This window comes from Carcharhinus amblyrhynchos, chromosome 27 (assembly GCF_965287045.1).
Source record: "Carcharhinus amblyrhynchos chromosome 27, sCarAmb.v2.hapA, whole genome shotgun sequence".
NCBI lineage: Eukaryota > Metazoa > Chordata > Chondrichthyes > Carcharhiniformes > Carcharhinidae > Carcharhinus > Carcharhinus amblyrhynchos.
This window is the reverse complement of record NC_137350.1, coordinates 6,608,404-6,634,207: the sequence shown is the minus strand read 5'-3', so window position 1 is coordinate 6,634,207 and position 25,804 is coordinate 6,608,404. Positions and strand designations below refer to the sequence as shown.

The window sequence follows — 25,804 nt, the reverse complement described above, 5'->3', positions numbered from 1 at the left end:
ATTGCAGCACTCCATTCTGCAGCAGAGGTTTCCGTTCTCCCTGGCAGATGCTGCAGGTGTAAGCAAACCCCTTTGCAGTCCTCTGGTTGAGGAGATGCCAGTTTCAGCTGGGATGGGGGTGGGGGGGGGGGGGGGGGGTGGGGGGTGGGTGTAGTGTTGGGGTCCTGCTTCCCAGCTGTGCATTCAGCCCCACTGTATGTGCACAGCTCTGATTCAAAGTCGTTTCCTAACAAGCAGAAACCATTGAAACACTCTCCATTTGCACTTGAAGCCAATATTCAAGCTCAGCATTCAGTCCCTCGTAAAAGATTTAGCTGGCAGATCAAGGGGTTTCTATCACCCTCTAACCACACATGTTTATTCTGATTTCCCTTTGTAGTTGACTCTTCTCCAGTACCCCATTAATCCTGATCCAAAGTAGAATGAGTCATACCTAACTGATAGCTTTCCATGCCCGCTGGGCACCGCAGGGGCTGGTGTGTGTTATAGACCCCGATAGTTACATTTTGATTTAATGTTTTAAGTTTCCTTCGGACTTTGCTTTCTGTTCGGGCCATCCCCCCTTCCCTTTTTGGGGGGCTGCCCCTCTTTATTTGTCCCTAAGTTAATTTGAGTTTGTTTTACTCATTGGGTACATAAAAGAACCACCTGACTGACAGCTTGCGATTTCACTCCCTCTTTTGCGAACCACTCCAAAGCCTGCTAATTGTATTTAAATGTGTGTATTTGAATATTAATAGGTTTCTCTGGCTGAGAAGCTATCCAACGCCAGCAGCGCTGCCGAGGAGAGTCACGGCGGGTCTGGCAACAGGCACCAAACCAGCTTTCCTGCTCCTTTCCAATTCTCCCAGCCAGCTAGCCCCAATCCCCACAAGTGGACACCGGAAATTTCAGGTCAGCCATGATCCTGTTGAACGGTGGAGCAGGCTTCAAAGGGCCAAATGGCCTACTCCTAGAACATAGAACTCTACAGCACAAACAGACCCTTCGGCCCACAAGTTGCGCCAATCATATCCATACCTACCAGGCCTATCTATAACCCCCAATCCCATTAAATCCCACATACCCATCCAGAAGTCTCTTAAAAGACCCCAGCGAGTTCGCCTCCACCACCACCGACGGCAGCCGATTCCACTCACTCACCACCCTCTGAGTGAAAAACTTACCCCTGACATCTCCTCTGGACTTGCTCCCCAGCACCTTAAACCTGTGTCCTCTCGTAGCGACCATTTCAGCCCTGGGAAATAGCCTCCGAGAATCCACCCTATCTATTCCTCTCAACATTTTATAAACCTCTATCAGGTCGCCTCTCAATCTTCGTCTCTCCAGGGAGAAGAGACCTATCTCCCTCAACCTATCTTCATAAGGCATGCCACCCAATCCAGGCAACATCCTTGTAAATCTCCTCTGCACCCTCTCAATAGCTTCCACATCTTTCCTGTAGTGAGGCGACCAGAACTGCGCACAGTACTCCAAGTGGGGTCTGACAAGGGTCCTATAAAGTTGCAGCATTACCTCCCGACTCCTAAACTCAATCCCTCGATTAATGAAGGCTAGTACACCATATGTGTTCTTGACCACATCCTCCATCTATGAGGCCAATTTAAGAGTCCTGTGGACCTGAACCCCAAGGTCCTTCTGCTCCTCAACACAGCTAAGTGTCTTACCCTTGATATTGTACTCCTTCATCCCATTGGACCTGCCAATTTGGACCACTACACATTTATCTGCAATGAAGTCCATCTGCCACTGTTCCTATTTCTTATGCTCTCATCATTCTATTTAGCATGTATTTTCTTTATCTGTGTGAACTCCATTCATTATTTACTGTCTCGATCTCTCTGTGTTCCATTCATGAGTTACTGTCAGTGTCACTGCGTGAGCTCCATTCGGGATTCACTTGTAGATCCCCAATTCAATTCAAAATGTGTACCACCTTGTCTACCCCACCAATCAACTCTACTCCACTGGCTCCCTGTGCTGAACAATATCCTGGCCCCCGCATCAGGAGGGTGATCGTCACAAGAAAGTTCCTGGAGAAAGATTACATCAGTCTAAAGATGTGAGGGTTAGGTTGATTGGCCATGCTAAGAAATTGCCCCTTAGTGTCCAGGGATGCGTAGGTTAGAGGGATTAGTGGGTTTAATATGTAGGGCCTGGGTGGAATTGTGTTCGGTGCAGACTCGATGGGCCGAAGGGCCTCTTTCTGCACTGTAGGGTTCTATGATTCTACCACAAACTGGTGCCACACAAGGACCTTTCCAATCCACCTGCTGCTCACCTCCCATCACACTAACCTGTGTGGCTAAGGACACTGTGCCAAGGAATAACAGCCATGTGGCAGTAGGAATGGAACCAACAGTCCACCAATACCAACCATACCCCCATCACTGATCCTACAGCAGCCACCTGGCATCAACCTGCCACACTAACAACTGGCACACCTCAACCCTTTCCACACTCGCTGAGGTCTTTATGCATTAAATTAATTTTCTGGTAGGCCGAGGTTGTTTTCATCAGCATAGGGGTTCCTGAAAGAAAATTTAATCAAGGTACATAAAGATAGAAACACAGCAGATAGGAGCAGGATGAGGCCATTCTTCCTTTCGAGCCTGCTCCACCATTCATTACGATCATGGCCGATCGTCCAACTCAATAGCCTAATCCTGCTTTCTCCCCTTTGATCCCATTCGCCCCAGGTGCTAAATCCAGCCGCCTCTTGAAAACATTCAATGTTTTGGCATCAACTACTTCCTGTGGTAATGAATTCCACAGGCTCACCGCTCTTTGGGTGAAGAAATATCTCCTCATCTCCATCCTAAATGGTCTACCCTGAATCCTCAGACTGTGACCCCCTGATTCTGGACCCTCCCACCATCAGGAATATCCTCCCTGCATCCAGCCTGTCTCATCCTGTTAGAATTTTAAAAGTCTTTATGAGATTCCCACTCATTCGTCTGAATCCCAGTGAAAACAATCCTAACCTAGTCAATCTCTCCTCTTACATCAGTCCTGCCATTCCCGGATTCAGCCTGGTAAACCTTCGCTGCATTCCCTTGAGAGCAAGAACATCCTTCCTCAGAAAAGGAAACCAAAACTGCACACAATACTCTAGGTGTGGCCTCACCAAGGCCCTGTATAATTGCATCAACACATCCCTACTCCTGTACTCGAAATCTCTCGCAATGAAGGCCAAACAAGTGATGGTCTTGATTAGAATGGAGAGGAATGATCTGATTCTCTCAGCCTTACTAACCAGGGAGAATTGCTTTAAAATCAAAGAATTTGTGAGTAAACTACAGGACTTTGTTTTCACCCAGAGGGTTGAGGACCCCACTGCCTGAAAGGACAATAGAGGCAAGAACCTTCATCACATTTAAGAAAATGCTTTTCAAAGCCCTGATTAGGCATATTGTGCACAATTCCAGGCAACGCACCTTACGTGGAGTCAATAGGCCTTAGAAAGAGCGCAACGCAGTAAAACAAAATGTCACCAGTGTTCCGAGAGTTATATCATGAGGAGAGATGTCAAGAGCTAGGTTTGTATTTCCTTGAGTACAGAAGATTAAGGAGATGGTTTGATTCAGGTTTTTAGGATGTTGTAGACAGAGGAAAAAAAAATTGCCTTGGTAGAGGGTTCTAATCAAGGAAACATAACGTCAAAATCAAAACCAGGTCATGCCATCAAAAGTTAGAAAGTGCTTCTTCAAAAAATAGTAGCAGTGTGGAACAGTCTTCCAGAGGCTAGTTCAATCAGTAAATTTTAATCTGAGATCAGTCGTAGGAAGGAATCCAAGACAGCTGCATTGAATTGAGGTACAGATCAGCCATGATCACACTGGATAGGAAAGCTCAAGGACCGAGTGGCTGAATTCTTTTCACTTGTCTTTAATGAGTGGTTGTGTCATGTGACATTTGATATGAATGGCTGTGCTGTATAATGTTTTATTGTGGAAATCTTATTATGTTGTACAGTTTTTGATTTGAATTACTGATTTTTTGTGTTTGACGCGATGGACTGCAGATTTGGCGCAGTGGGTTAGCACTACTGCCTCACAGTGCCAGGGACCGGGGTTCAATTCCGGCCTTAGGTGACTATCTGTGTGGAGTTTGCACATTCTCTCCATGACTGCGTGGGTTTCCTCCGGGTGCTCACAGTCTAAAAGTGTGCAGGTTAGGTGGTCGGCCATGATCAATGCGCAGGATTGTGGGGATAGGGTGGGGGATTGGATCTAAGTAGAGTGTTCTTTCAGAGGGTCAGTGCAGATTTGATGAAGTGAATGTCTCCCTATATAGGAATTCTACGAACATAATACTGTAAGCGAATTACTGATTGCATAGTCCACTTTTTATTTTGAAGTTCTAATTTGTAATGTGTTAATAACTAGTTGTGCTGTTTATTATTTGACAAGAATTATTGATGTTGTTTTCTGGTCTGAATTACCGATTGTTTTATGTAGAATTAACAGTAAAAATTGCTCGTTTTGCCTGATTGTAATTTGCATCAAAAACAAGTTTTTTTGTTCTAATATTTGATGTGAATTACTGATTGTGTCAAAACAGCCTTTGATGGACTGTTCATACCTTTGGTATCATAGTCGTCCCTGAGCCAACATCATTTGTGCCACAGCAGAGACTATCGTTGGAACATGACCATCTCCCAATCTACCTTCATGCATGCCTTCATTACTTCGAGAATCCATTATTGCAACACCCTCCGTAAATTTGCAGCCATCCAAACCTGTACTGCCCAAGTCCTTCCTCTTCTCTTCACTCATCTTCCCAATGCTCACTGACATCGGCTCACAAAAACCTAATTTAGTTTTAAAATATTTGTACTTTTCTCAAGTCTCACCATATTCTGGCCCTTCCTATCTCTGTAATCTCCCACAGTGTGACACTTCTACCCTGAAAACCTACCTCTTTGACCAAGATCTTGATCATCCAGCCTAGCATCTGCTAATGTAGTTTGCTCTCCAATTTTGCTTTATCACGTTCCTGTGAAGCATACAAACATATGAGCATAAGAGTTAGGATCAAAAGTAGGCCTCACGACCCTTTGACCTGCTCTGCCATTCGGTAAGATCATGGCTGATCTGATTGTAACCTCAACTCTACAATCCCACCCTCCTCCCCCACCCCCTTCCACCCCTCCAATACCTTGAATCCCTTCGTAACCAAAAATCTATTGACCTCAGCCTTGAACATACTCATTGGCTGAACGTCCACAACCTGGAGGTAGAGGATTCCAAAGATTCACAACTTTCTGAGTGAAGGGATTTCTCCTTATCTCAGTGAAAGATAGCCAACTCTTTATTTTGAGACTATGCCTCAGATTCTCCAGTGGCGAACACTTCAGTGGTCACGGGCATTCAGCCTCTGATCTTCGGGTAAGCGTTCTCCAAGGCGGCCTTCACGACACACGACAGCGCAGAGTCGCTGAGCAGAGACTGATAGCCAAGTTCCGCACACATGAGGACGGTCTCAACAGGGATCTTGGGTTCATGTCGCACTATCTGTAACCCCCGTGACTTGCCTGGGTTTGCAAAACCTCACTCACTGTCCTGTCTGGAGACAATACACATCTCTTTAACCTGTGATCAGTGCTCCTTCCACTCACATTGTCAACCACTTCAGGTCTTGAACAGCGGGTTAGGTGTAAGGATTTGCATTCTAATCAGTAATCTCTAAACTGTCTGTGCTTTATATGCTCTGTCTGAGGCCAGAACTCTCCATTCACCTGACGAAGGGACTAACCCCAAAAGCTTGTGAGTCTATTATCAAATAAATCAGTTGGACTAAAACCTGGTGTTGTCAGACTTTTTACTGTGTTTACGCCAGTCCAACGCCAGCATCTCCACATCAGATTCTCCAACCAGGGAAACAGCCTCACAGCATCTAAACCTTGAAAAGCTTCATACTTCGTTCTAGATCTCATTGAAATATATCAATGAAATTCTAGAGAATGTTGCCCAGTTCCATTCAAACCCACCATGCGACAGTCCTCTTACTCCAGGAATTGATCCAGTGAGTCCTCGGTGCAGCATTTTGAAGGGAAGTACATCCTTCCTTCGGTAAAGAGACCAAAACCGGCAACAGCATTCCGGGTGTGGTCCCAATAAAGCACTTACAACTGCAGCAAGATTTTCTTTCTCCAACATCCTTATAATTAAAGCCAAAGTACATTCGCCATCTTCATTGCTTACTGTACATGCATAGATTGAAACTGGAAAGAGAATAGCACAGATTCTCAGAATTTAACAATGATTCTGTGGTTAGTTAACAGAGACGACATAAAGTTGGCTTGTATTCTGGAGTGTAGCCAGTTAAGTGTCGAGTTGATTAAGGCTCTTAATTTTGAAAGGTTTCAGTGGAGAGTTAGAAACAATTTTTGCTGGTATGCATGTCCAGGAATAAAATCAGCATTAAAAGGCATCATGCAAAGGCTGGTGGAAGTGTCCTCATCTCCCAACACAAGCATAGATGTTAACTCAATTAGTAAATAATTTAGTTTAACGAGGATGTAAAAGGATATGGAGCCAAGGCTAGCAGTTGGAGTTGGAATATTGATCATCAAGATCTTATAGAATGGCAGAAAAGGCTCACGAGATTGAATAACCTGCTCCTGTTCCAATGGGGAAGATGTTCTGGCTGTTTACATGTTATGGTTCAGGTTAGAAACTCCCAAGTGTTCAGTGGAGCCCACGTGGGATCATAAGTTTTGCATCTTGTGTTTGGCTAGGATAAGCATGAGATGTCTTACTTCAGGTATGATTCAAATGGCCCACTAGGGAGCTTTTATCAAAATTTCTTTAAGAATATAGTTAACAAGTATAGTAAGAAAATTAGCAAGCGCCTTCATCAATTACAAACAAGAAACAAACAATCATGGTAATGTATAACCAATCAAACCAGTCTCCATAAACAATCCTTTGAACAAGTTCAACACATAGAACTAGTCTAAAGCATAGACTAAGGTGATATTGGGATTGAGGGTGTTAGTTGAATTTCTGCAGTCAAATGCTCTTGAGACTCAGAACAGTTTGAAGACAAGACAGCTTCCCAAAACACCAGAGAGGTTCTGGTCCAGCCCCTAACAACAGCAGCAGATTTTAACCCTTCAGAAAAGCAAGATCTTGCTTTCAGCTAACTAACAAGAATTTCCAAAGGAAAAAAGAACAAGGAGAGAGAGAAAGAGAGAGAGAGCGACTTCTCTTTCAGCTTGGTGTTGCTAACACTCCAGCTCCCAAAACTGACCATGAGCTCCTGCCACCTGACCTGCCTGCCGTTTCCTTCCTCCTCCCAACAATGACATCACCTGAGGCTATGGGCATAAATTTTAAAGGTACATTAACCCCACACACGCCAGCAGGATCTTCCAGTCCCGCCAATGGCACATCCCTGCCATGGGTTTCACGGCAACGAGGGGTGCATTCAACAGGAAATCCCTTTGATAAATGCGGGTCCAGAAGATCCCCAGCAGCAACCCCACCCCCCCCCCCACCAATGGCAAGCCACTTTTACAGCAGATTGGGGAAAATCACACTCTATATTCCCAATTACTGACTGAGCTGTGCAGCATTCAGTTGAATTATTCATTCAGGTATGTAAGGCAGGATGTTCTCCCCCCCTGCCCCACCTGCCCCCAACAACATCTGTGGCACGCCTTCCGCTGGCAGAGGTGGGATCTTCTTAACCGTCCAATGTCTACGGGATCTTGCATGGTCCGTACCTTCTGTTGCCAGGGAACCTGCAGTGGGGGTAGCCATTGGCAGGACCATAAGATTCCGGCAGCAAGAAGGGCCAGGAAATTCCACCCTCTGGTATTTAAATCTAAGTTACTAGTTTTGTGGTTTAGCATTTGAGGCGAATTACTGATTGCATTTAGTAATACTTAGCATAAACTACTGAGTGTGCTCTTTAACATTTGTTGTAAGGCGCTGACCATAATATCTCAGCGTAATTTCCTGATCATCCGGTGAAATATTCGACTGAGTGTGAATGACTTTGTTGGGAAATATTTGATATGAATTTTGTCTCAGGGTATGTGATATTAATAACCGTTTGCAACACATGCATTTGACATAAATATAATGAGATATTTGTTAAGAATTTCTTAATTATGTTGTGTCATATTTAATTTGCTTCACTTGGGCCTGTGGAATTGTATTTGATACCAATTATTAGATTGGTCAGCTTGCATTTAGAGTAAATTATTGAATGTGTTGTGTAGCAGTTAGTGTAGCACGTTTAGTGATCACATGTTTGCAGTTTCTAGCTATTGAGTGTATTGAATCGAAATGATTGCGTTTTTAACATTCCAACATATTTCTTTCTAGTACAACAATGTCTTGTCTGATATGGAAACTACCTACAGTGTTGCAAAAGTGTGTCGCGCTAACAAGACTTGTCACCCTCTGGACCCTGGTAAGTCATGGAATACCTTCTCCCATTTTTCCTGCATTTTTGAATGTGTGATTGAAGGTGTCATGATTTAGCAAACATATTTTTATCTGTACAGACATCCTCTCTCATCAGCTCTTGTACGTTTGCTCTGTGTTCTGACATCTGAGGTACGAACATAAGAACCAGGAGCAGGAGTGGGCCCCTCGAACCCCAATTGAAAGTGTCTTCTGCAGGAAAGCATTTCCTCCAAGCCCCTGCCATCTTCTCCAGTAATAATTCGATGCCTCCACCATTCACCAACACGAGAGGCACTATTAAATATCTCAATTTTCTCACCATCTTAAGATCTCTAATTCTCTCTTGCATCATGACTGCGACGTTGAACATCTCTTCTTCACTACACCCTCTCATTCTTGCTGATATGAGAGTGAATCTTCCCAATATCCTCCCTATAAAAATGTGCAACACCATTTATATGCATAACCCTATAAATATATATGGACCCACAGCCCTGTCATTATCATAGAGCCCTACAGTGCAGAAAGAGGCCCTTCGGCCCATCGAGTCTGCACCAACCACAATCCCACCCAGTTCCTACCCCCATATATATTTTACCCATTAATCCCTCCAACCTACGCATCCCAGGACACTAAGGGGCAATTTCTTAGCATGGCCAATCCACCTAACCTGCACACCTTTGGACTGTGGGAGGAAACCAGAGCACCCGGAGGAAACCCACGCAGACACGAGGAGAATGTGCAAACTCCACACAGACAGTGACCGAGCTGGGAATCGAACCCAGGACCCTGGAGCTGTGAAGCAGCAGTGCTAACCACTGTGCTACCGTGCCGCCCCAGGCATAAACAAAGGCATAAACATTATAAAGGCATGGCAAAGCATTGAATTACACAGAAACCATCTTGAATATATGTGGGTTTTGAAGGGTTTGAAAACGCTGAGTTCTCCGCCCGGTCTGATACGGTGCAGGTGGCCAGCAAGGTTCTGTTAATTACAGGAACCCAGGAGTTTGCAGCTTCAGGTCTTACACTGTCTGATCTGTCAACCATCCACAGATCTAACAAAGCTCATGGCAACTTCAAACGACTACAACGAGCTGCTGTTTGCTTGGAAAGGATGGAGAGACGCATCAGGAAAGAAAATGAGGAAGAACTTCAAGAGATACGTGGAGTTGAGCAACAAGGCGGCGAGGCTGAATGGTGAGGCCTAATGGAGTAGGAGGGGCCTTAGGACTTTAGTCACACAAGCTGCCCCAGGGAAAATTGACATTCTGGAGCAGTGCAGTGACTTAACTGTATCTTTGACTGTTTAATTCCTTTTGTTAAAAGAATCATAAATTCATAGTGAACAATATTAGCACCAAAATTTCAATTTCAATATCAAACAGAGCCAGGACAGGTACAGCACGGGGTTAGATACAGAGTAAAGCTCCCTCCAAACTGTCCCCATCAAACACTCCCAGGACAGGTACAGCACGGGGTTAGATACAGAGTAAAGCTCCCTCTACACTGTCCCCATCAAACACTCCCAGGACAGGTACAGCACGGGGTTAGATACAGAGTAAAGCTCCCTCTACACTGTCCCCCATCAAACACTCCCAGGACAGGTACAGCATGGGGTTAGATACAGAGTAAAGCTCCCTCTACACTGTCCCCCATCAAACACTCCCAGGACAGGTACAGCATGGGGTTAGATACAGAGTAAAGCTCCCTCTACACTGTCCCCATCAAACACTCCCAGGACAGGTACAGCACAGTGTTAGATACAGAGTAAAGCTCCCTCTACACTGTCCCCCATCAAACACTCCCAGGACAGGTACAGCACGGGGTTAGATACAGAGTAAAGCTCCCTCTACACTGTCCCCCATCAAACACTCCCAGGACAGGTACAGCACAGGGTTAGATACAGAGTAAAGCTCCCTCTACACTGTCCCCCATCAAACACTCCCAGGACAGGTACAGCACGGGGTTAGATACAGAGTAAAGCTCCCTCTACACTGTCCCCCATCAAACACTCCCAGGACAGGTACAGCATGGGGTTAGATACAGAGTAAAGCTCCCTCTACACTGTTCCCCATCAAACACTCCCAGGACAGGTACAGCATGGGGTTAGATACAGAGTAAAGCTCCCTCTACACTGTCCCCCATCAAACACTCCCAGGACAGGTACAGCATGGGGTTAGATACAGAGTAAAGCTCCCTCTACACTGTCCCCATCAAACATTCCCAGGACAGGTACAGCATGGGGTTAGATACAGAGTAAAGCTCCCTCTACACTGTCCCCCATCAAACACTCCCAGGACAGGTACAGCATGGGGTTAGATACAGAGTAAAGCTCCCTCTACACTGTCCCCCATCAAACACTCCCAGGACAGGTACAGCATGGGGTTAGATACAGAGTAAAGCTCCCTCTACACTGTCCCCATCAAACACTCCCAGGACAGGTGCAGCACGGGGTTAGATACAGAGTAAAGCTCCCTCTACACTGTCCCCCATCAAACACTCCCAGGACAGGTACAGCATGGGGTTAGATACAGAGTAAAGCTCCCTCTACACTGTCCCCATCAAACACCCCCAGGACAGGTACAGCATGGGGTTAGATACAGAGTAAAGCTTCCTCTGCACCGTCCCCCATCAAACACTCCCAGGACAGGTACAGCACAGGGTTAGATACAGAGTAAAGCTCCCTCTACACTGTCCCCATCAAACACTCCTGGGACAGGTACAGCATGGAGTTAGATACAGAGTAAAGCTCCCTCTACACTGTCCCCATAAAACACTCCCAGGACAGGTACAGCACAGGGTTAGATACAGAGTAAAGCTCCCTCTACACTGTCCCCATCAAACACTCCTGGGACAGGTACAGCATGGAGTTAGATACAGAGTAAAGCTCCCTCTACACTGTCCCCATAAAACACTCCTGGGACAGGTACAGCATGGAGTTAGATACAGAGTAAAGCTCCCTCTACACTGTCCCCATCAAACACTCCCAGGACAGGTACAGCATGGGGTTAGATACAGAGTAAAGCTTCCTCTACACTGTCCCCATCAAACACTCCCAGGACAGGTACAGCATGGGGTTAGATACAGAGTAAAGCTCCCTCTACACTGTCCCCATCAAACACTCCCAGGACAGGTACAGCATGGAGTTAGATACAGAGTAAAGCTCCCTCTACACTGTCCCCATCAAACACTCCCGGGACAGGTACAGCATGGGGTTAGATACAGAGTAAAGCTTCCTCTACACTGTCCCCATCAAACACTCCTGGGACAGGTACAGCATGGGGTTAGATACAGAGTAAAGCTCCCTCTACACTGTCCCCATCAAACACTCCCAGGACAGGTACAGCATGGGGTTAGATACAGAGTAAAGCTCCCTCTGCACTGTCCCCATCAAACACTCCTGGGACAGGTACAGCATGGAGTTAGATACAGAGTAAAGCTCCCTCTACACTGTCCCCATCAAACACTCCCAGGACAGGTACAGCATGGGGTTAGATACAGAGTAAAGCTCCCTCTGCACTGTCCCCCATCAAACACTCCCAGGACAGGTACAGCATGATGTGACAGCGTGTCTCAGAAGAAACAATTTGAATTTTTCTATTTCCCACCCCCTGACCTCTGAGCAAGATTGCTGACCAGTGTTGGGTTGATGCTCTGGGATCTCATCCATTGAGACTTAACAAGAAGTGTTCCATATACCTAACGCATGGTTGGTTAGGCTTGACAAAGGTGTGAGACTCAATGCTCTGAACCCTATTACATCGCCAGTCATTAATCAGTCAATGTGCCTGTATTATGTGAGAAAGGATGAACAGGAATGAATTTCCATGGAATGACACATTCTCCATTTTTATTTCCCTCTCTATTTCAGGTCATGCTGATAATGGAGCTTTCTGGAGGTCTCTTTACGATTCCAAAACCTTTGAAGCAGATTTGGAGAGAATTTACAACCAGCTGAAGCCCCTCTATCAGAACCTACACGCCTACGTCAGGAGAGCATTGTACAAGAAATATGGAGAAAATTACATCAACCTGAAGGGTCCAATCCCAGCTCACCTCTTGGGTAAGATGGATAGTTACACCAGCTTATTCTGGAACTGTGAACTGCCATACAGCACACTCTCTTTTTTCAGTTTTCAATTAGCCCCTGGGTGTGTTTAATATGAGCTTTGAGAAGCAGAATTTTAATTTTCCTTTGCAGTATCCAAATTGTTGCTTCCAAACAGCATTCCAAACTAAACCACACTCCAATCCAATTAATCAAAGAAAGAGGCAGTCGACCCCTGACTTTCAGTGTTCTGGGTGGGATGGAGAGTTACAAAAGAACATAAGAAACAGGAGCAGGAGTAGGCCATCTAGCCCTTCGAGCCTGCCCTGCCATTCAATAAGATCATGGCTGATCTGAAGTGGATCAGTTCCACTTTCCCACTTTCTCCCCATAACCCTTAATTCCCTTGTCTATCAGAAACCTATCTATTCATGACTTAAATATATTTAGTGAGGTAGCCTCCCCCACTTCAATGGGCAGAGAATTCCAGAGACTCACCACCCTTTGAGTGAAGAAGTTCCTCCTCAACTCTGATCTAAACTGCAGCACCCCCCCCCCTTATCTTGAGGCTGTGCCCTCTAGTTCTGCTATCCTTTCGAAGCAGGAAGAATCTCTCTACCTCTACCCTATCCATCCCCTTCATTATCTTATATGCCTCTATAAGGTCCCCCCCTCAGCCTTCTAAACTCCAACAAGTACAGACCCGGTCTATTCAATCTCTCTTCATAGGCTAACCCCCTCATCTCTGGTATCAGCCTAGTGAACTTTCTCTGCAGCCCCTCCAAGGCCGATATATCCTTTCGCAAATGCGGCGACCAAAACTGCACACAGTACTCCAGTTGCGGCCTCACCAGTGCCCTGTACAGGAGTACAGGGCCCTGTTCCAGGAGTAATAGACACAAACTTGGAACAACACATTCAAGGACCTTGTGGGTAGAAGGCAAGGTTATTAATGGGGGGGGGAGTAAGGAGAGAGAGGTTGAGACTTCTTTGTAATATGAGGGAGTTCATAGAATCATAGAACCCCTACAGTTTCCCGGGCTGTTTTTGTTCTTTGTACAGAAGGAGGCCATTTGGCCCATCGAGTCTACACCAACCACAATCCCACCCAGGCCCTACCCCCGTGTCCCTATATATTTTACCCACTATTCCCTCTAACCTACACTTCTCAGGACACTAAGTGGCAATTTAGCATGGCCAATCAACCTAACCCACATTTTTGTACAGTGGGAGGAAACCGGAGCACCCGGAGGAAACCCATGCAGACACGAGGAGAATGTGCAAACTCCACACAGACCGTTTGTGTCTCCACTCCACAGACTCCACTCATCACAGTTGATGCTATTGGCGTTGAAAGGGAAAGGAGTTGGAAGTCGGGAAATGTTGTCAATTGTGAAAAAGGAGAATGGCATTATAAAACAATCTTGGGCCTCAGTCGGAATATTCCATTTAATTGTGGAGTGGAGACACAAACTGTCTGTGTGGAGTTTGCGCATTCTCCCCATGCTTGCGTGGGTTTTCTCCAGGTGCTCCAGGTTTCCTCCCACACCCCAAAGATGTGCTGTTAGGCTGATTGGTGTAACAAATTGTCCCTAAATTAGTTTCCCTCAATGTGGAATGCCATAAGCATAGACAAGGGTCATGGGTGGAGGGGGGACTCATAATGTTAAAATGGCGGCGCGGGCTCGTTGGGCCAAAGGGCCTGTTTCCCGGGCTGTTTTGTTCTTTATCACACTTTAGTAAGGCAAGATAGGGCAGAGAAAATTTACCAGAATGGGACCAGAGACCAGGAGCTTCTAATACATGAAGTGACCAGAGAAACTGGGAGCACACAAGGTTTAAAAAGAGAGGTGTTCAAAATCATGATAAAAGTCTTGATAAAGTCAACCAGGAGAAATTATTTCCAGTTGCAAAAGGCGCAGGTGTATTGTAACTCAGAAAAGAAACAGAACAAAGATAAGAATTTTTTTAATGCAGCGAATTATGAGGATCTGGAAGGCGCTGCCTGAAAAGAGTAGTGGAAACCAATTCAATGGTCATTTTTAACAAGGAATTAGATAAATACTTGATGGAAGAAACAATAACTGGAAAAAACCACCAGAAAAAGGAGAGGAAATGGGACTGTTTGGATCATTCTTCCCAGGAGCTGGCGTTGGGAGAAAGCCTTTCCATTGAACAAAGGACAGAGAACAGCACAGCACAGGAAACAGGCCCTTCACCCTACAAGCCCACACCACCCATTTTGACACTCAGTGCCTTATTCAAGTCTTTTGTCGACCGTCGACGTTTTTGTCTACCTCTAGTCTCCACAATGAAGGGGGTGCGAATTTAGGGAATTATATGTGCGCCAGATTAAGGGAGGTGTAATTTAGGGGCAATTTGTTACACCAATCAGCCTAAAAGCACGTTTTTGGGGTGTGGGAGGAAACCAGAGCACCCGGAGAAAAACCCACGCAAGCGCGAGGAGAATGTGCAAACTCCCACAGACACCGACCCAAGCCGGAGGTCCGACCCGGGTCCCTGTAACTGCGCAGCAAACAGTGATAGTCACTGAGCTGTCGTGTTGCCCGTCAGTGGGTCCAGTTTAAGTGTACACTAACGACGTGAAGCACTAGGCAACTCACGAAACAACATCCAAGAGCAGCCCTCGCACGGCCCACCGTGTGTACGCCCCTTGTTGGCCAACAAGGTGGACCGAATCGCCTGTGGATGTAAAAGGAGACATCAATAAACATTGCACTGCACCAATCTATGATTCTAAAAGAACGTCACACAAACACTTCCATTTAGAGTGTAAGTTGAGGAAGAGGGATTGAGACAGATGGGTAGGAGGATTTTTGGTGCTTGAAGTTGAGTGAAGTACAAAACACAACTAAAAAGAGGGGATATATTAGTTTCTGGGTTCTCATTTTGTGTTCTTTATAAGTGCAGGAGAGCAATGTTGTATTTTTACACTGCTCCGCCATTCATGGTTGATCTAAAGTTTATTTATTAGTCACAAGTAGGCTTGCATTAACAATGCAATGAAGTTATTGTGAAAATCCCCTAGTCGCCACATTCCTGTTTGGGTACACGGAGGGAGAATTTAGCATGCACCTAACCAGCACGTACTTCAGACTGTGCGAGGAAACCGGAGCATCCGGAGAAAGCCCACGGCAGACGTGAGGAGAGTGTGCAGACTCTGCAAAGATAGTGACTCAAGCCGGGAATCGAACCCAGGTCCCTGATGCTGTGAGGCAGCAGTGCTAACCACCGTGCCACTCCATGGTGTGAATGTGGATTCAACTCTATTCTGCTGTCTGTCCCTATAACCCTTGATTCCTTTGTTGACCGAAAATCCATAAACCCAGCCTTGAATATATGGAATGATCCATCCTCCTCTGCTCTCTGTGGAAGAGAATTCCTCCAATTAACAAGAGAGAGGAATTCCTCCTCATCTCTATCTAATTGGGGCACTCTTCCTAGATTCCCCTATCAGAGCAAACATCCTGTCAATATGCACTCTGTCAAGTCCTTTCACGACCTTAGGCTTCAATAAGATCACTGCTCATTTTTCTAAAATTTCATTGGGTATAGACCATACCTGTTTAACCTGTTTTTGTAAGCCAATCTTTCATCCCAGGAATCAGTTGGGTAAATCTTGGTTGAACTGTTTCTAATACGATTGTATCCTTCAGTAAGGAGACACCAGGTGTAGACAGTACTCCAAATGTGGTGTCTAAAACCATGAGTAGTTGTAGCAAAACTTCCCTCCTTTTATCCTAGATTTCCCTTGCAATACATTTCATTTACCTTATCATTTTCTATATCCTCATACTTATCTTTCTGACTCATGCAAAAGGACAACCAGATCCCTCTGTACCACTGAGTTCTACAACCCCTCTCCATTTAAGTAGGGTACTGCTTTTTCAAAGTGGACAAATGCACATTTGTTTCCCACCGGCACGGGGTGACGTCAGTGGGAATTTCCATTGACAGCATTGGGACAGCGGATCCCACCATTAGCAAACAACGCACCTCCTCCCACTGGTGGGAAACACATAGCTGAGAGGCCAGAGAATGTCACCCATCGTGTCCTCAAGCAACACACTTTCTTACTTATCTTTGTGTCATCAGCAAATTTAGCTATCATACATTTGGTCCCTTCAAATCGTAATTAGCACTGCTCCAGGGACCTGGGGTTCGAATCCCGGTTTGGATCACTGTCTGTGTGGAGTTTGCACATTCTCCTCGTGTCTGCATGGGTTTCCTCTGGATGCTCCGGTTTCCTCCCACAGTCCAAAGATGTGCAGGTTAGATTGATTGGCTATGCTAAAAATTGCCCCTTAGTGTCCTGAAATTGTAGGTTAGAGGGATTAGTGGGTAAAATATGTAGGAATATGAGGGTAGGGCCTGGGTGGGATTGTGGTCGGTGCAGACTTGATGGGCCAAATGGCCTCTTTCTGTACTGCAGGGTTTCTATAATTCTATGATTCTAATTGATAGAAATAGTTGAGGCCCCAGCACTGATCCCTGTGGCACCCCACTAGTAAGAAATCTCACAACACCAGGTTCGAGTCCAACCAGTTTATTTGATAGTAATCTCACAAGCTTTCGGAAACAGTGTCCCTTCATCAGGTGTGTGGAAACTAGTTACAGCTTGTCAACCCAAAAATGATTCATTTATCCTATTAACTAATCCTTTAGCCATGTTAATATGTTAACACTACACCATGAACTCTTATTTTCTGATGTGATACCTTATCAAACACATTTTGGTAATCCAAAAACACTACATCCACAAGTTCCCCTTTATCCAACTTGTATGTCACTTCCTCAAAGGACTCTAATAAATTAGTCAAAGATGATTTCCTGTTCACAAAGCCATGTTGACTCTGCCTGATTGTATTATGATTTTCTAACTGTCCTAACACTACTTCCCTAATAATGGATTCTAGCATTTTCACAATGACAGCTCAGTGACTATCACTGTTTGCTGTGCAGATACATGGATTTGGGCCGGTGTCTGTGAGAGTTTTCCCATGTGCTTGCGTGGGTTTTCTCCGGGTGCTCCAGTTTCCTCCAACATCCCAAAAACGTGCTCTTAGGCTGATTGGTGTTAACAAATCGTCCCTAAATTAGGCGTCCCTCAACCTGGTTATAATTCCTTTATTGTGGAGTCTAATAGGCGTAGACAAAGGTAGAGGAGGGCACTCACAATGTTAAATGGCAGCGAGGGCTCGTTGGGCCGAAGGGCCTGTTTCCCATGTTGTGTTGTTCTTTGATCTTTGACCACTGTTAGGGAAACTGAACTATCATATCCTGCTTTCTGTGGCCCTCCTTTCTTGAATAGATGTGTTATGTTTGTCATTTTCCAATCTGCTGGGACATTTCCAGAATCTATGGAATTTTGGAAGATCACAGTAAATACATTCACTATCTCTGCCGCCATTTATTTTAAAACTCTAGGATACAGGCCAGGGGATGAGTCAGCTTCTTGTTCCTGTAGTTCTCCCAGTACCTTTAATTGTGCTTGTTTTAATTCCTCTCTCCCTTTTTACTCTTAACTTTTGAGTATTCTTGGGTTGTTTCTTGTATCTTCTACAACGAAGACAGACCATAAGTACCTACTCAGTTCTTCCAGCATTGACTTGTTGCTAACTTTATTGCCCTCATCTCACTGTACGTGCTTTAGTTTGTATTTTTCTTTTCAAATACTTGTAGAAACTTTTACTGTCTTTCTCTCGTACTCTAATCTCTCGCTCATCTTCACTTTAGTTATTCTTTGCAGGTTTCCAAATTATGTCCAATCTTCTGACTTGCCACAAATCTTATCAGAACTGAATACTTTTTTAATCAATTTGATACTATTGTTAATTTCCTGAGTTAACTACGGATCATAGAATCATTGAATCATTGAACCCTACAGTGCAGAAAGAGGCCCTTCGGCCCATCGAGTCTGCACCGAACACAATCCCACCCAGGCACTATCCCCATGTCCCTAAATATTATACCCACTAATCCCTCTAACCTACACATCCCAGGACACTAAGGGGCAATTTCTTAGCACGGCCAATCAACCTGACCTGCACATCTTTGGACTGTGGGAGGAAACTGGAGCACCCGGAGGAAACCCACGCAGACACGAGGAGAATGTGCAAACTCCACACAGACAGTGACTCGAGCCGGGAATCAAACCCAGGACCCTGGAGCTGTGAAGCAGCAGTGCTAACCACTGTGCTACCGTGTTGCATCCTTCTCACAGAGTTTTTTTTCCTCTCTCAATGGAATATATCTTTGCTGAGAGATTTTTTTTTAATTCATTCAAGGGATGCGGTTTACACTGGTAGGGACAGCAAGAGTGCTATCAACTGAGCTGCGGAGAAGGGAATAAAGATGTGGATGATTCTGTGGCTGCAACTGTAGATGGTTTGAGCTGATATCATCATAAACATATGTTTGAATGGATGTCAAAACAATGCAATAGAAATTTATCAGATAATGATTAGCATTTGTACATTCTGCATCTGGTTGATATTTCATTTCTGCTTTGTCAGGAAATATGTGGGCCCAATCGTGGAACAATATCTACAACCTAGTGGTGCCTTATTCCAGTGCCAGTCATGTTGATGCTACACCTCAAATGATTGCTCAGGTTAGTCTCCGAGGGAATAATTCTCAGTACACCGGGCAACACTTTCACCCTTCTACTCCTATTCAATCCAAAACTAAGGGGGCAATTCTCGCGTCGGCCGATTTGCGGGGTTCACACACGCGTTCCCGCCCCAATAGCATCTCCCAACGTTGGACATCCAGCGGCGTCACATCCCTGCCGGAAATGAGCGGGGAGGCTCAAAGGACATTTAAATGGTCATTTTAATATAATTGAAATGTGACTAGAGGGCCCGGAACTCAAGTCTCGCAATTCCGACCCCCACCCCCCCATCCCAGGCCAGAGTGGTTCATTCCAGCAGGTATTACAGCAGCTCCCCACTAGGGGCCTGATCCCACTGGAGTGAAGTTGGGGGGGGGGACGGCGACTGGGGACCCCCCCAAGAGGGCAGGAGGCATTGGCAGTGCCAAGGGGATGGGGCCTCTGGAGGCAGGAACCAGTGGAACGATCAGTGGAGGTGGGGGTGGGGGGGCGGGGGGGTGGTCCCGCTGCCTCTCTGTGTAGAGGATTGACGGGGCAAAGGAGGGTGGGCAGCGATCGGTGTGGGCTGATGGGGGTATAGGGAAGGTTGGGATTGTGAGGATGGGGAACCTGGGGAGAGGGTAGGTAGAATCGGGGTGGACCAGGAGGGGGGCAGTTCGGGTCTGGGCTGGGGAATAGTTAGGAGGCCAGTGATCAGGGTGTGTGTGTGTGTGTGTGTGTGTTTGGGGGGGCAGGGGGTGCCGCCAGGGGTGGATATGGGGGTGGGGTGGGGGGTGGGGAGGGGGGGGCCATGGGTGGGAATGGGGGGGGCCGGGGTGGGGGGGGCGCAGGGGTGGGAATGGGGGGGGTGGTGTGGTGGGGAGGAGGGCTGGTGCTGCGGGGGGTCACGGGGCCAGCCAGCAATCGGGAGGCCAGCAGTGTGGGGTTACTGGCAATGCACCAATCTCAGCACTGACAGATCAGCACACGCACAGTGGCCTGTTCAGTGTTACGTCGCTGGCCTCTCCAGCGGGAACAGACCCCACCCCTGATTCTGAATGATATACACACCAGGGAGCTCTGCAGCGCACAGAGCGTGGGAGATTCTTCTCAAGTCCCACGGCAAAAAACTAGCATGAATTACTCCAGTTTGGAGACGCCAATACGAACCCACACAGTCAATCTAACTCTTGGTGCATCCTAGTCTTGCCCATTCAGGACTCTCGCTCATACCCACACTGTACCATTTACTACATCTTGTAATAGATCACCCTTCTGTCCTACGCTCAAGTGTTTTGCGTGCCACAGTGTTCAGCAGAGAGCAGACAGCAAGCAGGACGAGGGCCCAGCGGGGTCTCATTGCCATTATTCTGCTGCAGTTAACACAATCTCTCTCATGGACAGAAATGGACTCCCAAAAGAATGTTTAATGAATCAGACCACTTCTTCACATCGCTTGGCCTCATACCAATGCCCAAGGAATTCTGGGACAAGTCGATGCTTGTGAAGCCGGAAGACCGGGAAGTTGTTTGCCATGCTTCCGCCTGGGATTTTTTCAACAAGAAAGACTTTCGGTTAGTGTCGGGATTTTGCTGAGAGGCATCAGAGGCTCACAGCCAATGAGGTCTTCTTAAAGTATTGTCACCAATGTACCATAAAATTACAGCAGCCAATCTGTGCACAGCCAGATCCCATGGACAGCAATTTGATAGCGACCAGCTCATGCTGCATGATGGATAAATATTCCCCAGACCAAGGAGAACTCTCTTGTTCTCTGAATTGGGTTGTGGGATCTTTGATATTCCTCTATTTGATTTGATTTGATTTATTATTGTCACGTGTATTAATAGACAGTGAAAAATATTGTATCTTCCACACTATACAGACAAAGAACACCATTCATAGAGAAGGAAAGGAGAGGGTGCAGAATGTAATGTTACAATCATAGCTAGGGTGTAGAGAAAGATCAACTTCATGCGAAGAGCGGTCCATTCAAAAGTCTGACAGCAGCAGAGAAGAAGTTGTCCTTCAGTCAGTTAGCACGTGACCTCAGACTTTTTCCCAGCAGAAGAAGGTGGAAGAGAGAATGTCCGGGATACGTGGGGTCCTTAATAATGTTGGCTGCTTTTCCAAGGCAGCGGGAAGTGTAGACAAAGTCTATGGATAGGAGCCTGGTTTGTGTGGTGGATTGGGCTTCGTTCACGCCTCTAACAGAAAGGACGGCACGGTAGCACAGTGGTTAGCACTGCTGCTTCACGGCACCAGGGTCCTGGGTTCAATTCCCAGCTCGGGTCACTGTCCGTGTGGAGTTTGCACATTCTCCTCGTGTCTGCATGGGTTTCCTCTGGGTGCTCCAGTTTCCTCCCACAGTCCAAAGATGTGCGGGTTAGGTTGATTGGCCATGCTAAGAAATTGCCCCTTAGTGTCTAGGGATATGGGGGTAGCACCTGGGTGGGATTGTGTCCAGTGCAGACTCGATGGGCCTCTTTCTGAACTGTAGGGGTTTCTATGATTTTGTTTTTTCTGAAACCTCAATACTTAGAACATCAACCATTTATTGCCCATCCTTAATTGCCCTTGAGGAAGCAGGGGGGTGAGCTGCCTTCTTGAACTGCTGCAGTCCATGTGATGTAGATACACCCACAGTGCTGTTCGAGAGGCAATTCCAGGATTTTAACCCAGCGACAGTAAAGGAATAGCAATATATTTCCAAGTCATAGAGATTTACAGCATGGAAACCGGCCTTTTGGCCCAACTTGTCCATGCTGCTTCTTTTTTTTAAACCCCTAAGCTAATCCCAATTGCCCGCATTTGGCCCATATCCCTCTATACCCATCGTACCCATGTAACTGTCTAAACACTTCTTAAAAGACAAAATTGTACCTCCCTTGACTACTATCTCTGGCAGCTTGCGCCAGACACTCACCACCCTCTGGGTGAAAATCTGCCCCTCCGGACATCTCACCTTAAGCCTATACCCTCTAGACTCCCCTACTTTTGGGAAAAGATATTGCCTATCTATTTGGATAGTGAGTGGCTTGTAGGGAAACCTGAATGTGGTGGTGTTCCCATGTGTCTGTTACCCTTGTCCTTCTAGATGGTAAAGGTTGTGGCTGTGGGAGGTGCTGTCGAATGAGCCTTGCTGAGATGCTGCAGTGCACTTTGTGGATGGTACACACTGCTACCACTGGTGGTGGAGCTCTTGCATGTTGGACATGGTTAATGTGATGCCAGTCAAGTGGGCTCCTTTGTCCTGGATGGTGGCAAGTTTCTTGAATGTTGTCGGAGCTGTACTCATCCAGACAAGCAGAGAGTATTCCATCGCAATATTATCATTTCCTGTTCTTTTGTCAGGATTAAGCAGTGCACGGTAGTGAACATGGAAGACCTGATAACAGTTCACCACGAAATGGGTCACGTTCAGTATTTCCTTCAGTACAAAGACCAACACATCTCATTCCGAGACGGAGCTAACCCTGGTTTCCACGAGGCCATCGGAGATGTTATGGCTCTGTCAGTATCTACTCCCAAACATCTCCACAGCATCGGGCTCCTTAACAAGGTGGAAAATAACGAAGGTAATTGCAGACTCTTACTGTGGGTTATTTGTGAGGTCATTAGGGGCATGATTATTGGCCATTACCCATGAGGTGCGCATCGGCAGATTGGAATAGAATCCAGAGGATGGTGGCTTAAACTCAGAAGGCAGGATTTTTTAGATCATGGGGTTTTCTGCACCAGCCCCATCCCAAAGGAAGTTACCAGCTGCCTTATAGTTATTCAACACTTGGCTTTGGTCTCAGAGAATTATTCCAACATTCAAAGGACCAATTCACAGCAGGTGTTAAACTCTGTAACTCCAGCATCAGGGGAACATACTTGCATTTTTGTACCAAGTCTGAAGAAGGTTGTAGGTCTGTGGAATGGTGTTTAACTTGGAACAGCAGAGATAGCTAGCTGTTAGGAGTCATACTGTGTCATACTTAATTGTTGTAATTGGTAAAATTTATGCTTAATCTTTTTGTTATATTTTAACTGTGTTCTTAAATAAAATTTGTTTGATTAAAAGCTTCTTAGTGAGTCACTTCATAGGAGTATCATTGAATCCCAACAGTGCAGAAGGAGGCCATTTGGCCCATCAAGCCTGCATTGATAACAATCCCATCCAGGCCCTATCCCCATAACCCCACATACTTACCCTGCTAATCCCCTTGACACTAAGGGACAATTTTAGCATGGCCAATCCACCTAACCTGCACATTTTTGGACTGTGGGAGGAAACCAGAGCATCTGGAGGAAACCCACACAGAGTGTCAGCCAGTTGGATGGCTGGCAACTCTGTTGCCCCAACAGTGCCAATTTCCAGTGGTGGTCACTGCTGGGACCACAGGCAGTCCCAAAGAAAAGGAGCCAATGGAGGGTGGATTGTAACCTCCACACACCCTCCTGGCCTCTCAAATTCCCTGACCACCCAGCTTGACATAAAATTGCACCGAGAGAACTAAGACCCCACATGAAGGTACTGAGAGAGTCAACCTTTCCTTCTGACGTCCCAGAGTGCTTGACAACCAGTGGAGTACTTTTGAAACGTAGCCACTGTTACTGTGTAGAAAACACAGCGACAAATTTGCCCACTGCAAACTCTCACAAGCAGCAATGTCATAATGCAAAATAATGTGCTTTAGTGATGCAGATTGAGGAGCAAGTATTGCTCAGGTCATGAGGAAGAACTCCAAGGCTCTACTTTGAATAGTGTCATGATATCTTCAGTTTGACAACAAAGCAATGGGAACATGAGTATGTCATTTAGCTCCTAGGCATAACCAAGGCCTTGCAGCTGAAGCTTATTCCCTTATATTCTAACACAAACACATGAAATAGGCTCCCAGATCCAACGTGATAGGATCCAGGCCAGAAACTCAATTTTGAACTTAGCCTAGACCCTAAGGTTTTACATTTGAATTTGGCACAAGTAAGTATATGGTGTTTCACTCCAGGTAGGGTGGCACAGTGGTTAGCACTACTGCCTCACAGTGCCAGGGACCTGGGTTTGATTCCCAGCTTGGGTGACTGCCTGTGTGGAGTTTTCACATTCTCCCCGTGTCTGCGTGGGTTTCCTCTGCATGCTCCAGTTTCCCCTCTCAGTCCAAAAATGTGCAGGTTAGGTGCTAAAATTGTCCCTTAGTGTCAGGGGGATTAGCAGGGTAAGTATGTGGGGTTATGGGGATAGGGCTGGGATGGGATTGTTATCAATGCAGGCTCGATGGGCCAAATGGCCTCCTTCTGCACTGTTGGGATTCAATGATACTTCTATGAAGTGACTCACTAGGAAGCTTTTATCAAACAAATTTTATTTAATTACACAGTTAAAATGTAACAAAAAGATTAAGCATAAATTTTACCAATTACAACAATTAAGTATGACACAGTATGACTCCTAACAGCTAGCTATCTCTGCTGTTCCAAGTTAAACACCATTCCACAGACCTACAACCTTCTTCAGACTTGGCACAAAAATGCAAGTATGTTCCCCTGATGTTGGAGTTACAGAGCTTAACACCTGCTGTACTTGGTCCTTTGAATGTTGGAACAATTCTCTGAAGCTTCCCAGTTCCTGGAACTTTCAGCACACCTCTGGAGAAAGAGGGAAAGACGCAGACACTGCCTTCTTCTAGCAGCAATTGAGAATCAAACAAAAAACTTAGAATTTTCTGTCAAAAAATACTATCCCCAGGTATATCACCTGATCTGTCAATTATCCCCAAATCAAATTCCCAACAACTCAACAATCCTCAAAGGACCATTAAACCCCAGAACACTGCATTAGGCCAGATTAAAATCAGCATGATGGCCATTATATTGCTTCAGTAACAATTAGAGGACACCAGTTACAGACATCATGGCACCAATAAAATGCCAGGACCTGGTTGAAACACTTGCAGAGAAACAGGATTAAAATACACTTCTTAAAGGCACAGTATCGGCACAAATAGTGAAGGAAAATGGACCAAGTTTGTATCAGATTATGCTGCCCCTCCGTTCCCTAACAGCAGTCTGATATTAGAGGCGGGAAGTGGAATTATTCATGAGGATAACTGATTAAATACTAACAATTGTGAAATATAATTTCTGGACATTTCCCTTACCCAGCGAGTGATATTAATTACCTGATGAGCATGGCCTTGGACAAGATCGCTTTCCTTCCGTTTGGCTACCTGATGGATCAGTGGCGATGGAAGGTGTTTGATGGGCGGATTTCAGAAGATGCTTACAACCAGGAATGGTGGAACCTCAGGTACAGTCCAGAGACACACAAATAAAATAGCAGCGGAGAGCGATTGAGAGAAACAAAAATAATCGGGAGAAAAGAAAGTTACCACCTTCTGACAGAAAAAAAAATTACTCGTTCCTTAGGTAAAGAGAGAGAAGGAGAGACTGCGAGTACTTCAGCTAACAGAGACAGCAGGAGAAACAGAGAGATACTGAGTACATCAGTTACTGAGGGAGAGAGACTGTCAGTCCTCCAACTAACAGAGAGAGTGAGAGACTGAGTACATCAGTTACTGAGGGAGAGAGACTGAGTCCTCCAACTAACAGAGAGAGTGAGAGACTGAGTACATCAGTTATTGAGGGAGAGAGACTGTGAGTCCTCCAACTAACGGAGAGAGTGAGAGACTGAGTACATCAGTTATTGAGGGAGAGAGACTGTGAGTCCTC

At 45.8% G+C, this 25,804-nt stretch overlaps 1 protein-coding gene across 1 annotated transcript in view; it reads left to right on the top strand.

The window, feature by feature from the left end:
- The window catches only part of ace (angiotensin I converting enzyme (peptidyl-dipeptidase A) 1), a 141,046-nt gene that overhangs the window by 102,401 nt on the left and 12,841 nt on the right, over nucleotides 1-25,804 (top strand). The window contains exons 15-21 of the mRNA XM_080213541.1: nucleotides 8,340-8,427; nucleotides 9,480-9,623; nucleotides 12,298-12,489; nucleotides 19,011-19,108; nucleotides 20,492-20,661; nucleotides 22,442-22,665; nucleotides 25,238-25,382. Coding sequence (XP_080069667.1) covers nucleotides 8,340-8,427; nucleotides 9,480-9,623; nucleotides 12,298-12,489; nucleotides 19,011-19,108; nucleotides 20,492-20,661; nucleotides 22,442-22,665; nucleotides 25,238-25,382 — 1,061 coding nt within the window. The remainder of the gene's footprint in view (nucleotides 1-8,339; nucleotides 8,428-9,479; nucleotides 9,624-12,297; nucleotides 12,490-19,010; nucleotides 19,109-20,491; nucleotides 20,662-22,441; nucleotides 22,666-25,237; nucleotides 25,383-25,804) is intronic.